The sequence below is a fragment of the Aythya fuligula genome, chromosome 1 (assembly GCF_009819795.1).
Source record: "Aythya fuligula isolate bAytFul2 chromosome 1, bAytFul2.pri, whole genome shotgun sequence".
NCBI classification, from domain to species: Eukaryota; Metazoa; Chordata; class Aves; order Anseriformes; family Anatidae; genus Aythya; species Aythya fuligula.
The window spans coordinates 204,620,818-204,637,255 of NC_045559.1; the positions used below are offsets into that span (position 1 = coordinate 204,620,818).

The following is a 16,438-nucleotide window of genomic DNA, read 5'->3' on the forward strand; positions in this document are numbered from 1 at the left end:
TTCCAGCACTTTACAACATTTGGTTGCCATTTGCAAAGTGACAAGTTTGTTACGTGACATCTTCCTGGAAGAGTGCAGGAGGGATAAACTAATTGCACTCCTTTCCTGAAGAGCAAGGGTGACCTGTTCCGGATGCTTAGAAAGTGAATGGCCAAATCACCTCACAGAGGTACAAAGAAACCTATATTTAAGTGGAAATAAGCAACTGCTGACACATGAACCTTGGCTCTCCCAGCCAAAAAGAGCTTGAAGCCTTTAAGTGGACAACTACAGGCTGACAACCACACTTCAGATGCAGAAATCAATTACAGGTTCAACCAACCACCACAAGAAAGTCCAAGCAGGAGGCTCAAGAGTTACATATCTTCAGCATCTTCAAAAAGCAAGGTTCTACTCCTGGAAATAAAATGTGGAAGCAACAAAAGTCACTTGCAAAGCTCCAAGCATTGGTAGTATCAAAAAAAGCATAAAAATATATTTTTAATAACATCTCTCCATAATGAGGAGCTATAGGCTGGGATGGAAAAAAAAATTAGAGAAAAATGGGATCTAACACTCAGTTATCAAAAGCAGCACAGATGACTGGATGCTTCTTGTCACTGGCTGACAATGCTATTTTTGTCAGTCTTCGATAGTAGCAAGTGCTGGTGTATGCTCTGTAAAATATCTGGTACCCACAGAGCAGAATGCTCTCTCCCACACAAAGCTACTCCTGCTCCAAAAGCTTTTGCTTTTCTGCACACTTGGAAGCTCCGAAGTTCCTTAAACTCCAATTTTTGGCTGGGGGAAAGGAGGGCAACAAAAATAGGTTTATTTAAGAAGCTCTACCAGAGCTGCCACCTGTTTTGCTTCCTTCCCTACCTACCCTGTAAGATTTTATGAGGCTCAGGAAGCTAAAGAGCTCTTTTCCACCATTAGTGTAGATGAAGCAAATCATGGCAGCAGGTTATCAAGACCTGAAAAGGACAGAAAATTAGCAGCATAAGAATTCCACCTGGTAAAAGAGTTGGCAAGAAGCCCGGTTTACCTTTGTATATCTTGGTGTTATCACACAGGTGAAGAGTGAAGTACGTATCCAGGAGGCGATAGCCATTCTTATTGATAATGTTGCGCGCTGCAATATTCCTAAGATGACGAAGTCGGCGCTAAAAAGGAGGAAAAAAGAAATTTCTTGGTGTGAGATCACATTATTTACTTTTTTTTTTTTTTTAATTATTTTAACGATTTCCAAAGCATTGTTGTCACAAAAACACCAGACACTCCACTTTTTCACTTTTTTTTTTTTTTTTTTGGCAAAAAGCTAGTGTGAATATTAAGCATTCAGCAAAGCCACAATAAACTGTCTGGGCGAGCAACAACAATCCCCCATGAGCTCAGATTAAGCAATGCTGATACACAAAACAAGCTATTCTTCATGTCCTGTATGTAACTTTTACTCAACACATACAACTCATCTCAACTATTAATTATTTCCCATCCATATGCGACACCAGTAGCACTGAACGGCAGCAATATCACCCAGGTGTTCTGCACATTAGGAGTGCTTTTTAATTATTTCCAACACAAACTAGCAGATAAATCTCTAACATAATCCACCACCAAGTCCAGAACCATGTGAAATTGGTTGAATAAAGCTTCCTGAAGTCACAGCAATCGCAGAAACTGTTGCAGCATCCTTAAATGAAAAACAAAGCACGTAGAGATCCTTACCAAGTTATCGTTCATTTTAACTACTTCAAGCAATTCTGTAGGGCAGTTTAGTATTTCTGAAATTATTACTTAGGTTTGCTTCTTGTTTAAACTTTGAATACCTGTGCGTGCATAGCACAGACCATCAGCAAGCTGCCACTTTGGATGCACGAAGCTCTCCCCAAACCCTCCAGCATGGTACTGCAAAACCCTGCTCCCAAAATCTCTCAGCCTACCAGTGTCTCCCCCACCTACCTCAGGGATGTGGACAAATGGCTCCCTGTCCTTTTGGGATGGCCACAAACCACCTACAAGCCTCAAACAACTGGTTTAATACATCCTTTTACCCCATGCTTCCTTTCACAGCATGCTGCTTTCTCCCCAAAAACAGTGTTAGGCTGCCCGTCTGGATCCACCTTCAGAGAAACCCTCCTGCATCTGCCAGAAGAGGACTTGAAACGCTCGCAGAACCAAGAGGCAGCAACTTGTCTGCCTGCAGTTTGTCCTGGGTTTTTAACAAGGGCTGAAAGGCCAGCATCAGGTTTGGAAGGAGGACTCTCACATCTCTGTTCACGTGACAGACCCACAGCCACTGGTGAATAAGCTCCAGCCTTGTTTCTGGAGTCTTATTTACGACTTAAGACTGTAAAAACAGGGCCTGAGAAAGGATGCCAAGAAACATCACAGCACAACTGCTTACTAGTATATGCATGTGATATAAAATTTAAAAAATAGTAATCTTGTAAGCAGCTTAATTGCAAGGCTACACTTTTTTTTTTGTTAGAAATTGGTATCAAGAATGTCAGCTGGAAGAATAAGGTTCACTTAAAAAATATATGGACCTTTGTACATTATTTCAGATCTCAAAGCCATGCAGTTCTCCTGCCCACTTCCCAAGAGCAACTCTGTTACCAAAACACCCAAAGAGGGCAACTTTCTCTGGGTCTTTGTACGATTGCAAGCTCACTGTGTGACTGGTTCAAGCAGTGTGTTACAATGAAGTAACCCTCAAGTGAAGTCAAACCAGTTCCTCCTCCTTTATTATATAGTTTCAAAAAGCTCTCAAGCATCATAACTTCCACTTGCATGTTGAAGACCTCAGCCAAGTTCTTATCTCCGTGCTGTGCGACTTCCCAGTTGCACCTCCCAGTTGCCCACGACATCACTGATGCCACATCGCATTATTCAGATTCCCTCGGAGCTCTGCGGAGGCAGCTCTCGGAGCTAATTAACCTCCCCTGACTGAAGATAATTAGCTTTAGCCAGGAGACCATCAGCTACAGAGGCAAATCCAAGAGACGAGTCAAACTGGCGCTAAAATCCTTCGCAGCCTTGCAGCTGTCCTGTGACAGTGACCTTTATTTCCGAGGTGTTTTCGAGTCTCTGCTAAGTTTTACCTCCTATCTGTCTCGTAATTTTTATTACAAGAAATAGCTTCAGCTACACATGAGGCTACAGCCTGGGGCTTTCACAAGCCAAGGGAAAAGCAGCTCACAGCCAGGCACTGTGAAGTGCAGAAGCCAGTTTTTATAAAGAAGTGACCCATTACGCTTCACCCTGAATACAACAGGTGCAAATAATCCTCTTATTTTCAGGTGAAGCAGGAAAAAGTAGTCATTTCTCATTAGAGACACGTTTTAGCTCATTGTTCTGGTTATAAAAGTGCCAAAAAATCTTCGTCTCAAGAAGGGATCGCTTGCAGATGAGATGTTCTGCAACCATTCCAAAAGAGCCCTTCCAGAAAGCCCAATTTAAAATCAAAACACCAGCGCTAAAGAAAATATATATAAAAAAAGGCTTTGGCAACCTCCTGAGTCACAGAACTTGGAAGAGGCCAGCTGTGCTCACAAGCTGATTGCTCAGGATTTGCTTTCTTAAAATAAGATAAGCAAAATATGCAGATAAGGACAGATAATTCTCACCACGGGCTCCTCAAACAGCTCGCAGTCTATCAGCAACGCAACGCCGAAGATCTCAGCCACCACGCTAGGCATCTTAATAAGATCTCTCGTTGTAAAAATATTATTTTTCACCAGAGCCCTGATTTAGCTAAGCTCTGACAGGCAGAAGTGACAGCATTAGAAAGGAAATTTAACTTCTCCTGCAGCTCTGGATTTGGCACGCGCAGCCCCGGTGACGGCGAGTCTGGATCGCTGCTTGGTGCGGTGGTGGAGCAGGAGCAGGTCGAGCAGCTGACGTTAGGGTTTGTGACATGAGAGTTTGTTTGATTGCCACGGTTGTCCTCAGCCATTGCACTTCACAAGAAAGTTAACGAAGTAGGGAAATTGCACGGTAGGCCTTATTATCATTTGATTTAACTGCTAGCCTGAGATGTAATTGAGTAGAAGCAGCTGCTACGTAGTTTTTCTACAGTCACAGAGACACAGAAAGGTTTGGGTTGGAAGGGACCCTAAAGCCCACCTAATTCCACCCCCTGCCATGGTCAGGGCCCCCTGCCCCCAGCCTGGCCTTGGGCACTGCCAGGGCTGGGGCACCCCCAGCTACTCTGGGCAGCCTGGGCCAGGCCATCAGCACCCTCAGAGGGCAGAATTTCTTCCCAATTTCTTCCCGAAGCCTCCCCCCTGCCAGGCTCCAGCCACTGCCCCTTGTTCTGTCCCCCCAGCCCTGACCAAGAGTCCCTCCCCAGCTTTCCTGCCCCCGGGGCCTTCTCTTCCCCAGGCCCACCACCCCCAGCTCTCCCAGCCCCTGAGCATCATGTCATCAGCTCAGTGCCATCAGCAAACCCGCTGAGGGTGCACTCAATCCCACTGTCCACATCAAAGCTGTTAAACAGCTCCAGTCCCAACACCAACCCCTGAGGAGCACCACTCACCACCAGTCTCCAGTTTCTTTAACCTACATGAAAGAAATTAGTTCTGGAGCTGCTACAAAGCGGGACTTTCCATGCACAGTGATGACCAGATCCTCTCAAAAGTCAGGGGTCTCTTTTTATTTAAGGAAAGCACTCTGTTTTCATCGTTCTGAAGAACTATTATCAGCTGGTTAATGTATCTGCTGTTCCTATTCAATGACCTTCCGGGAATCCTTCCAGATTTACCGCAGGCCATAAACAAGTCAGGCCGCTGCAGAATAAAGCATTTTGACCAACATCCTTGTTAATGCTCTGCTTTTTCACCAGATGATCCCACAGCTCTTCGGCCTACCAAGTCTTCTGAGCTTTCAAGGCCTGAAAACACCCAGTCCCTTCACGCTTCACCTCCCTCCACACACAGATACCACGACCTGGAAGTACCTAAAATACCACCACGAAGATCCAGCTGTTTGCCCCCCGTCCCTCAGTGTTTTCTTGTGGGTTTGTGCTGTTTCGTGGTGAGGGTCAGAGAATGCAGCCAAGGTAAAACGAGCAAAAAGAGCTAGTTTTAAACTCAAGCAGGTTCCTCCAATTCAGCTCACCACAGATGCACCCACCACAAAAGCAGTGAACAGCAGGAGGAGAGGAAGGATAATTTTTTTCTTTAATTCAGCAGCTTAAACTGATCCAGACACCACGCTCTGCTTCCCTTTGGGCTTGAGGAGCTGAAACGATAAAGCTAATCCAACAAAAACACGAGTGAATATGGCTAACAATCCCTTACCATGAACAACATCCCTGCAGAAATGGGGGAGAGGGCAGCAGAGAAGAGGGACAGAGTCAAAAAACAGAGGAGCTGTGCACTGCTGTAGCCTGAACTCAGCTGCTCAGGGAGCCACAAGGAGCAGGGACTACCTATAAGCACCTCAAGCATTCCTGGCATTTCCTCATTATTTGCTCAAGGTCACACAATGGGCAGCAAAACCAGGAACGTAGAGTTCTGACTCCTGCCCTGTCTGCATCACTTTGTTATTCTCTCACAAGAATCCGGTGACCCCAGAAGCAAACAGAGCTCTGTGCAGGCTGGAGGAGAACGCAGACAGTTTGCTGTCTCTGCTGCTGATCTATTTCAACACCAGCTCCGGCTCCAGCCACGAACTGGGAAGCTCAGATGATAAATTTGGGCAACATTCAGCCCATTCTTCCTGCCATGGAGCCTGTTTTATTAGCCCTGGGATGAACTGCTGGGAAAAGGGAGAGGCTTTGCTGGTTTTTATCCCTCACCTCTCTCCTACTGCCCTCTCTCACATCCACTCTTTCAACAAACCTGCTCAGGAGTTCTTGCTCTTCGCAGACACGTTAGCACTCCTCCAGATGTTACAGGGATGTCAGCATCCTGCCTGCATCCACGCTCCTGAGCGGGATTCACAAGTTGTTGGGATAATCTAACTGTTCAGGGACCCAGTAAACGTGAACACATCTTCCTGAAGGAAGTTTAAATTTGGCCAGGAAGAATTTTTCCAAACCAGCTATGGGCTTATAAAAAACCATCATCCTCACAGCCCCTCCACTTTGATACTATCAAATAATTCCCAGTGACACCCCACATAACCCATATCAAGGGCAAGGCATCTTACAAGCTCAATTTTGCCTAATTCAAGAAAGGACCAGCAGATGGGGGAGGACAGGGAGGGCACAACCTTGTCTTTCCATACAGTGTAAACACCGGGGTGAAACCAGTGTGACAAGGCTGGAAGCCATCCTGAACAAGCAAAGCCTAAACTTACAGAAATGACTTCAGGAGCACGGCGTTGCCAAAAGCAACTCAGCCCTGGGGGTTCTCCCAGCGGCCTGCTTACCTGAAAAGCGATCCATTTTTCTCCAAAAGTTATAATATAAAAGATTTTCAACAGGGGTTACAGCCTCACCACCAATTCTGTTTATTTAGCCACAAATAGGGTACCCTACCTGTAAAAATTTTTAACACCAAGATGCTGTCTTTGCCTTCAGACACTCTCTCCATTTTTCAGCCTGTTGCCTTTCTTTAAAAGAAATATTCCGTGAATTCTTTCCAGGCCAGGATCAAGCCTGACCTCTGCACAAGCTGCCACACATTCCCCGTTTCCCCCAGCTTCCTTAAGATTTTCCTAGCTCGCATGCTTGATGACCCGCAGTGACTCTGGAAGAATTTAAGCAAAATCCTTCCAGCTATTTTAGCATGAAAGCAGGGTGCAAAGATTAGCTCGGAACAGAAATGTCACTGCAGCAAATCTCATTATTTCAAACTCGACAGAACCGAGCTTTTCAGATCAGCTGTGTGGGGCTGAACACTTGCGTGGCTCTCAGTCATTTTTTTCCCCGTTTCCTTTAAAGCATAAAAGCTTGAGTTCTAACGAGTTTATCAAAATAATAAGCTGAATTTAGCCAACATGGGCATTATTTGTCATCACAGCACCTTGATATCACAACATGCTGATTCCCCAGATTTTCACCATCTACCTGCTTTCCCTTACCTGCACCAGTGTGAATATTGAGCAGCAGCCGTGTGACCCGAGTACTCAGCAGTCAAAAGGTAGACACGAATTCATACAGCATCAATTTTTGATGCATTTTCAGCCTGCCTTAAATTTTCAGACCTCCCAAAAGGGCTGGCCTAGCTTGCTGCAGTAGGCAAAGCCTTCAAGAGCAAAGCTTTTCAGCTGCATGGCTACTTGAAACCCCTGCTTGTAGTACTCAAAGAATGACAAGAAAATGCTGTCCTCTGATTTACATGCTTGCTGGGAAGATCTACGTAGAGGTTTTGCAACTTCACTTTCCACAGTTCATCTTTTGACAGCTCTGAGTCAAGAGAATCAAACAGGACTTTGGGTCTATTTCAGGAGCAAAGCAGAAGCGTTTGCTATTCAGTTCTGTAGGCCAAACCATAAGGAATTTGGGGAATTCTGTTTTAACATCTTTTCAGCGCACACTTGGAGGCAGCGAGGCCCTCACACAACCACCACTAGGTCAAAAAACATCAATATGGTCAGCAAGCCATTTGCTGATCTCCCTATAATTGCACCCCCTTCGTATCTCAGTCTCCTCATGACAAATGATGGGATCCAGCAGCAGTTCAGGAGCTTCTTTGCCTTCTTAAATAATTAAATTTCCTTCTGACAACTGCCTTTTATACCTGTACGAGTAACACCTGAGGCCCACACCAGTTCATAGACACTGCAGGACTGTAGCTGCATTTTTCCTGTGAAAATAAAACATGCATAAAAAGACAACTCTTCTCTCACATCCTTTGAGATGTGATGGAAGGAACGAGACACGCTGGCTCTGTGCAGTGCTATTTACCTAAACTAAATGAGCACAAGACTACTTTCATCATGGCCTCAACATTTGCACAGATGTTTAATTCTGGATTGTAGTTTACAGTTCCTTAAATGAAAGTGCTTCCTTTTTTTTTTTTTTTTTTTTTTTTTTTTTTTATTTAAACCACTTGCAAGCATCTGAAAGACTTTTGAAGGGTCTGAAACCTCTGAAGCTCTCGTTTGAGCACGCTGAGACTCGCTGAAGGTTTCCACTCATCCATTTCTGCAACAGCTCCTCCTGTCCCTGCACTGGGAAGCTCAGCACGAGCGGTCAGCACGTTAAAGATGCTGTCCAAATGACAGAGTCTTCCCCTTCTGGTTCAGGGAGAAGGAGGAATAAGGAAAGGCTCCGTATTTGACAAGGCATATGTAGACACAGATGGAGAAAAATTGTTTTTGGAAAGCAAAGGAGCCCTTCACGATCTCAACACAACATGGCAGTCTGTGGCACAACCTCTAATACGCCTCTGATGCCAACTAAAACAGCAACAGCAGTATCAGAAAACTATTAGATAATTGCAGAATGGTTATATATTGCTTTTAAAAGGAACTAAACCCTCTGGTCTTTCCTCACCTCAACCCTTCTGAGCAAGGCCACAAAGACTTTTCCTCATTAGGTAACTGACTTTACCCTGGGGAGCACCTCAGAAACCAAGCTGTACCTCAGAGCGATAGGGTGAGCAGCCAGCGACCATACAGCAGCAAGAAACTTCCTTTTTGTACATTATTATCTCACACCAAAAATCCACATCACTCTCCTAGAGTCAGAACCAAGGAGACAACCAAGAAGAGGATGGAAATGTAGTGCAGGCTCCCTGTTCATGCTTTTCACTGGTCCCCTCCATCTTCATCCTTCTTCCCACATCCCAAATCGATCTGTGCTCATCGCTGCAGGAAGAGGCTGAAAGAGCCTCTTATTTAAAAGGTGAGGTAGGGACAGGGCCAGAAGGCACAGCTGTTCAGTCTCAGGATACAACCAGGATGGTTTGGTGTGATAAAAACACAATTTACTTCAATTTAACGTTAGCAGGAAGGATTCAATACCAAAATCCTAAGGCCACGCAGGGGCTTAGGCAAATCAAGCTCCGTCTCTGTATTATTTCAACAGCTGTGTTTGGTTATGGTCACCACAACAGCAACAGCCCAAGCGAGCTGGCAAACAACCCAACTCCAAAGAGCAAGAACTCCTGGTGTGCACGAAAATATTGCTCTGAGGCTGAGAAAATCCTACAGGCACCGACCCCACTGGCCAGACAAAGCCCCTCTTGCTGGCTGCTTATTTAAGGTACAAATAACAAGGGATTACACACATAAAATACTCTCATCTTAAACAAACACCTTTAAGAAGCAGCTAAAAAGACAGCTGCTCCTTACTGGAGTTTGCCTAAATAAATATTTACTCCCTCGCAAGAGGAGAGGCCAAACCCAGAACTGCTTCTTTGATGCAAGAAGGGACCCCTACCACGGGGTAGGAGAGAGAAGAGATACAAGCCTCACCCCACAAACAGCTCTGTGACACTTTGGAGAAATCTCAAGCCTTTAACCTCACCTCAGACAGCTCAGCATTCACACACGGGAGCTGTGGGAACGAGCCAGGTATTCCAGAGGAGAACATGATGCTCAGAAGGATGACCCAAAAAAATTACACACGGCCTGATGGAGCCGAGCATCAACAAAACCAAAGCAAAGGCCCTTCTGACCCTAAAGGACCGCCTAATTTTAGGCATGCAACATGTTACACAAGGAACAGCACGTGCTGATTAATAATAACCTGAAGCTTATTAATGTTTATGATCTTAGAGGATGACAAACCGAGGGCAGAGCAGTAAGCCTCTCTTTATAAATATGGAATGAGTCTTTATCAATTATGGAAATCTTTCCTTCACCCAGTTAAGAATATTTTCTGATGCCCCCCCCCCCCCTCTGTATTTCCTAAATAAAGCATCAAATCTGATTTACTACAGCTGACGGAGCAGTCTCCTACAGATCATATTTAGAAATCAGCCTACAAAACACACTTACACTCTTAAGTGGGGGGGGGGGGGGGGGAAAAGTACATTATACAAAGCAATAATCTAGCCCCAGATTAACAGGCAGACCTAAACCAGATTAGTTGCAATTTTAGGGCTACAGTTCCAGTTTCACAGCAGCTACTTCCCCCTAACTGGCATCTGTCTCTGTGAAGTGCCAGACCTCGATGCAGCTGGAGAAAGCAGTGTATGTGATCACCAGGTCAACACTCCCACGTTGGTGTTTTACTGGAGGGTTTCTTCCCTCCCCGCTCCGTGTTTGTAGACCGTGTGTGTCAGAGAGAAGTGAAAGCAGCATTCAAATGCACCACTTTCCATCTGCCTTTCAAATTTCCCCCAGCACACTTCGTAGGAAAGAGGAAGTCAAATATTTAAGAGTCAGATTTGTTTTCTTATTACTCACTGGAGTATGTAACAATAGCAACAGAAAGCTGCCTCCAGAAGAGATGCTTTTTGCAGACTGTTTTCGCTGCAGAACTGGTACGTGTGCGGCCACAAGCCCAAGGAGCAGGTTTCTTCACTTCTCCCACATGCAACGCCTCGCAAACTCAGCTGCCAACACCTTCAATCAGCCGTCTATGCCACAGTGCCCACGTTATTTATGAGCTGCGTGCATCTTTAAAGCAAGGAAATTGGAAATTTTCAGCTCGTTCTAATTCACCTCATGTTGCTTTACCTCAACTCACTTTGATGGCATCAAATATCAAAAGCATGTGCGTACCTGAGGTATTTAATTACCCTGGATCGTCGCTTCCGACTGCTAAAAATAAGCTGGGATTTACTACCAAAACCAGAAATACTTTCAGACAAGAAGTGATTTTGTTCCTGGAAAGTTCTTTCCACCTCTTGCTTTGCAGTTCACTTCACTTGTGACTTCCATTCCTTTGTATCCTGGCTTCACACAGCGCGGTAACACATTTCTGAGGTAAGCATCTCAAGCTCATCCAACTACTAGAAACACCAAAAGCTCCATGACTCCTCGATGTTCAGCATACATTATTTAAATAAATGTAGCTCAATGGGAAGTTTCTTGTACAGCTACTTACTTCTTTACAGTAAGAACCACAGAATAAGAATATAAACCCAAAAAAATCCCTTCACGGTCTTCGAGTTCAATCCCTTTCCATCACAGGCAAGTTATGGAAGGGAAATCTTACAATGTGGTTTCACACTCAAAGATTTCTGGGGGACTTCCTACCCCTAGGTATTTGCTTCAGAGCCTCGTTTGGCTGGCTGAAGTCCTGCAATTCCTCAGTCTGGTTTTCATCTTCAGTAGTCAAAACAAGGGACTTCTCCCTGCCAAGAATGTTTAGGACAGGGAAAACCAATTGCTTGAGCAATACTGGGATAAGAGAAAATACATCCTGGCCTCACGATGGTTTTACCCAACTACTGGAAATACCAACGTGCCTTCCACGAAACCAGCCCACATCTAGCCTGACAAGTCCTTATCAGCACCGGGTGTAAACAGAGGTGATGGAGAGCAAGGAAGCTTCATGTGGCTCAACGTGGAACCAGTCCAGTGACTGAAGGCTACAGAATGGCCCTGTGAAGTTTCACTGAACATTTGCTCTGCCTGAGCTTTGGGGCTGAAAACTCTTTGCTGCTCCACTCCACAGCTTTCATCACCTGACAGCAGATGGCTACAAGCTGAAAGACACAGAAGATGCTGGGTTACCCAGATTTTGGCCTGATAACGTTCGTGGCTACGCACAGTGACACAGCTCACCCCTTCCCTTCTTACCACCACGTCCACATTCACAGCTCCCCCAGACGCACCCTCCTGAGCAACACATTCAAAGCCTTTAAGTCACTCGCCTTTGAAACCCACCTAGGAGTTAATAAGCACAACAGGGCACACAAACACAATTTTCCAGCACTGAGTTGGAATTAAAACCTCTGAAAGAAGAAAATTAACTGAGTACAGCTCCTAGTAACTGTAACAGCTGGCTTTTTTCTCCCCTGTCCATTACCCAGAGAGCAGAATTCTTTTCTACATCAAGTTATCAATAGTAGGGGCCCAAGAGCTGAACAACTTCCTGGGAAAACGCTGGTCTTGCTACTAGAGATGGAAGTGCTACTTGGTCCCCTTACAGGCACAAAACACCACATGTAGTTTTCTCCAATAATTTGGAAGTAATTCACAGGTGATCTCCAGAAGAAAGCCTCCTGCAGCTGCTCAGTCAGACCTGTGAACATCACGACAGGAGCAGCCCCAACTTTTTACCTCCTAGCTGGCTGATAGTCAAGCAGCTGATGAGCTTTTTTTTTTTTTCTTCCTTGTGGCTGGTGTAGAGTGAAACTGTTCAGGGATGAGCTGTGAAGCATCACTTCAGAAGTGACATTTCATGTCCCAGGCAAAGAGGCACATCTGACTCTGCACCCGCCTGTTACACTGAAATCCACGCTGGGTTTTGTTTGCCTCCCCCCATCATAATCCACCCTTTTCACAAGAAAGGAGTAAAGATGGAATCAACAGCAAAAGTTTCTCAATTTGAGCACGAAGGAGAAGTTTAAGTGCTGGAAGCTCTGGTGCTGAAGTCCAAGCAGGCTGCTCTAGCAAGCTCCTGCCCCTAGCCAACCACACACGATATCTTTTTTGGTCAGTAATTAACACAGTAACATCCAGCAGATCATCTGACTGCAGCGTGACTGCCCGCTCTACGTTAAGGACTGCATTTTTTGGCCAAATTCTTCCAACTCGATTGTAAGCCTGAAAGGTCTGAGTCCCCCCATTCCTTTGAACTGCTTATAAAGGCAGGACTGAAAAGTTTCTTCTAAGCTTTTACAAACCAGTAAGAAGTTATCACGACGCTCCTGGCTTTCTTGCACCAAGCAGCTGGGAAGAGATAATGCTGAAGAATTTCTGCTTTCAACTGCAGTTGTTTCAAGACACTTCAGGAGGAGAAAAAAAAAGGGACATTGTGGAACAATTAAGGACAAAAAATGGAATTGAGGCTAACCAGATGCATTTCTTTACAGCTCCACCATCTATTTCTCCCATTTAAAAGAGAGAAAAAAGCAAAATACAGTGTTAGGCCAGGTCATCCTACATGTAATCGCATTAAGGTATGGGTAATATTAAGTCTAAACTGAGATCTACATCTACAGGTCATATTAAATCTAAACTGAAATCACACCTTCGGCCACTGAAAGCACTCACCTCAAGCTCACAAGTTTAAGAATTTACTCTTTAGAGATTCATAACCATGACTTCAACCACCTCACGTTCATCCTTATACTCCAAAAAGGCAGCACCAGGTGTTCTGCCAAGAACTGCCTAGTGAAACAAATCACTGGGTCACATTCTGTGCTAGCAGGTAGCAAACATTACCTCGTATTACACAGCACCCGCTCGGATCAGACACATTTCTTGCATTATTCAGGTGGAGCACTGAACTGCAATGACTTTTCCATTCGATTTCTCATTTCTGCAGTAAAACACCCTCGGGGAGGCAGCCCCTTGAAGGCATTTTGCAGTTCAGTAAGAGACTTCGAAGCTCAGATAACAAATCCTCCTCTTTCCCTGTATTATCTGCATATGAGACTTCATTTTCAGAGCTTTTCAATCCGATGGCAAGCACTGGCACAAAACACAGACACACAGGCCGTGGATTTGCAGAGCACACGACAAAACAACACTTCAGACTGTTGCAGGCTGCTGCTTGCTACAATTCACATTTCTGCAGCATCTCCACCAGCATCCTACAGAACTCAAACTAAATATTTACTTGGCTGGAGCAGCCTCTAATTGACGGTTCAGTTTCTGTTCCTACGAACTCCTACAAAAGTTTCTACTCCCAGAGGAAAAACAGGAAAAAAAAATTGTTTTGGTCTCACTTTCACAAATGAATTCCAGTGACTAATACTAAGGCTTCTCCCTGCAGCGCGCACTCGGTTCTTGCACAAGCCTGGGAAAGAATAAAACCAGGAATTTAGCAGGCAGAAGGCGGTACTTGATCCCCTGAACAACGCTCAGCACCCTGCAAAGTTCACCCAAAAGAGAGACCCTCAACTCAGGGTCAGCACTGGCGCTGCTCCCGCAGCCAAGAGCCACCTCTATCCTTCCTCTGAGGGCCTGGTAAGTCGCTCCCACCCCAGGAGAGGTTGTGGCAGCTGGAAATGAGGTGATCTATTGATTTTTTCCTCCAGGAATGCTTTGTTTTCACACCTGGAAGCACCCAGCTGAAGCAGCTCAGGCCACGTGCCTCGATCATAACACCACCAACAGTGCCCCAAAACTTCCAGGACTTCCCTAGCACTGAATTTCTGCAGAAAAGCAAAAACATGCTCGGTCACTACCCCCGCCCCCCTCCAGCACCGCTGGAGCCACAGGAGGGGAAAGGGCACAGGCCAAAGGATTGCTAAACCCTCGAGCGGAGCCCAGGCTGCCTCGCTTCACCTTGCTCCCAATGCTGCCCGAAATGAAAGCGCCGGGCTCCGTGGGACGGCTGCCCAGTAACCCAAAAGCCAAGCATCAGCAAACAGGAAAAACGGAGCTCGGCGAAGGAAGGATGTGCCGGGGAGGGGAGTTTTCACTCCTTTCTAGAATACGCCCCGCAGTCAGCCCTCCCTTCTCCTCAAGGCACCCCAAGGATCCCGTCCTTTCACCTCAAGGGGTCCTCGTACCCCAGAGAGCCCCCCCATCACCCCAGGGGATCCCCACATTTAAGGTAAAGCCTCCTTCACACCCCAAGACACCCCCACAACTCAGGGGAGCCCCCCTTCACCTCAGGACCCCCCTGTTCACCTCAGAGGAGCCCCCAAACCCAAGGGACTCCCTCCTTTCACTTCAGGGAGCTCCCCCTTCACCTCAACACACCCCCAAACCCCAAGGATCCCCTCATTTCACCTCAAACACCCTCACACCTCCAGGGAGTCCCTCTTCACCTCAGCAGACCCCCCTTTAAACTCAGGGTCCCCCTCCTTGACCTCAGAGCTCCCCTACATTCCACAGAGCCCCCTCTTCACCTCAACACACCCCCAAATCCCAGGATCGCCCCCATTTCACCTCAGAGTAACCCAAACCTCAGGGGAACACCCCCTTCACCTCAGGGTCACCCCTCTTCATCTAAACACACCCCCAAATGCCAAAAGACCCCCCCCATTCCACCTCAAAACACCCTCACACCTCAGGAGCGCCCCCTTTCACCTCAGGGCACCCCCTATTCACCTCAGGGCTACCCCTTACCCCATGGAGGAGCCCCCCTTTCACCTCAGGACCCCTTCCTTCACCTCAGAGGAGCCCCCAAACCCAAGGGGGTCCCCCCTTTCACCTCAGGGAGCCCCCCCTTCACCTCAACACACCCCCAAACCCCAGGAACCCCCCCTTTTCACCTCAAAACACCCTCACACCTCAGTATCCCCCCCCTTTCACCTCAGGGTCCCCCTCCTTCACCTCAGAGCTCCCCCATACCCCATAGATCCCCCCCCTTCACCTCAACACACCCCCAAACCCCAGGGATCCCCCCCATTTCACCTCAGAACACCCTCACACCTCAGCACTCCCCCCCTTCACCTCAAGAACCCCCCTTTTCACCTCAATAAACCCCTTATTCACCTCATAGATCCCCCCTTTCACCTCAGGGATCCCCCCCTTTCCACCTCAGGGCGCCCCCACCCCTCACAAACCCCCCCCCCCCCTCCCCTTTTCGCGCCTTACCTGCTGCGAGGGCAGCTCCACATGCAAGGCCCGGCTGCCGGAGCCCGGGGGCAAGGCGGCGGGGCCGGCGGCCGAGCTCATCATCATCCTAGGGGCGGCGGGGCAGCAGCAGCGGCGGCCGACCGGCGGCTGCTGCTGCTGCTGCTGAGCATGGACCCGGCGGGGCCCCCCCTCGCCGCTGCTGCCGCCGCCGCCGGGCACGAAGGGGTTAATGGCGGCGGCACCAGCGACCCGCGCCGCTCGCTACGGAGCCATATTACCGCAGTGCCGGGGGGGCGGGGGATAGGGGCGGGGCTAAGCGAGCAGCGCGCCCGCTCATTGGTCAAAACCCCCCGGAGGCGGGAAGGGCGGGTGGGTTGCGGAGGTTTCTATAGGCTGTCGGGCGCGTCAATCCGCGCCGCGCTCCGGCCGCCTCTGTCAAACGGTTGGGAAAGGGGGGAGCGAGGAGGTGATTGGCTCGCTGGCTTCCGGAAGGCGGGACGGCGCCCGCAGAAGCGGCTGGGGATTGGTGGAGGCGCGGGTTTGATTGACGCCCGCGTCACGTGGTGGTGGTGGAGGGGAGCTGTTTATATCACGTGGGGGGGACGAAAATATTTTGCTCGGGGGGCGGGGGCGGAGGAGGGAGGGGGGAGGTGTCGCCATGGCAACGGGGAGCGGCCTAGGCCCTGCTGAGGGGCGGCCGGGCCTAGGGTCCCTTATGGGGTGGGTGCTGAGTCCTAAAGGGCACGGTCCCTTGGTTCCACTAGTAATCCACCTCATATCCCACCATTTCACCCAGTATTCCAGCAAAAAGCGCCATATCCCACCATTCTGCCCCATATATGCACCAACCATGTTGTGCAAACGTGCCCCACACGATGCTCGCCCACCCCAAGCTGTCCCACGTCAC

The 16,438-nt window shown here is 47.7% G+C and overlaps 1 protein-coding gene across 1 annotated transcript in view; it reads right to left on the reverse strand.

Annotated features, from left to right (window-relative positions):
* Positions 1-15,630, reverse strand: part of UVRAG (UV radiation resistance associated) — a 90,485-nt gene extending 74,855 nt beyond the window's left edge. Inside the window, exons 1-2 of the mRNA XM_032192305.1 lie at positions 15,550-15,630; positions 1,028-1,145 (exon numbers count right to left, since the gene is read on the reverse strand). Coding sequence (XP_032048196.1) covers positions 1,028-1,145; positions 15,550-15,630 — 199 coding nt within the window. The remainder of the gene's footprint in view (positions 1-1,027; positions 1,146-15,549) is intronic.
* Between the last annotated feature and the right edge of the window lie 808 nt (positions 15,631-16,438).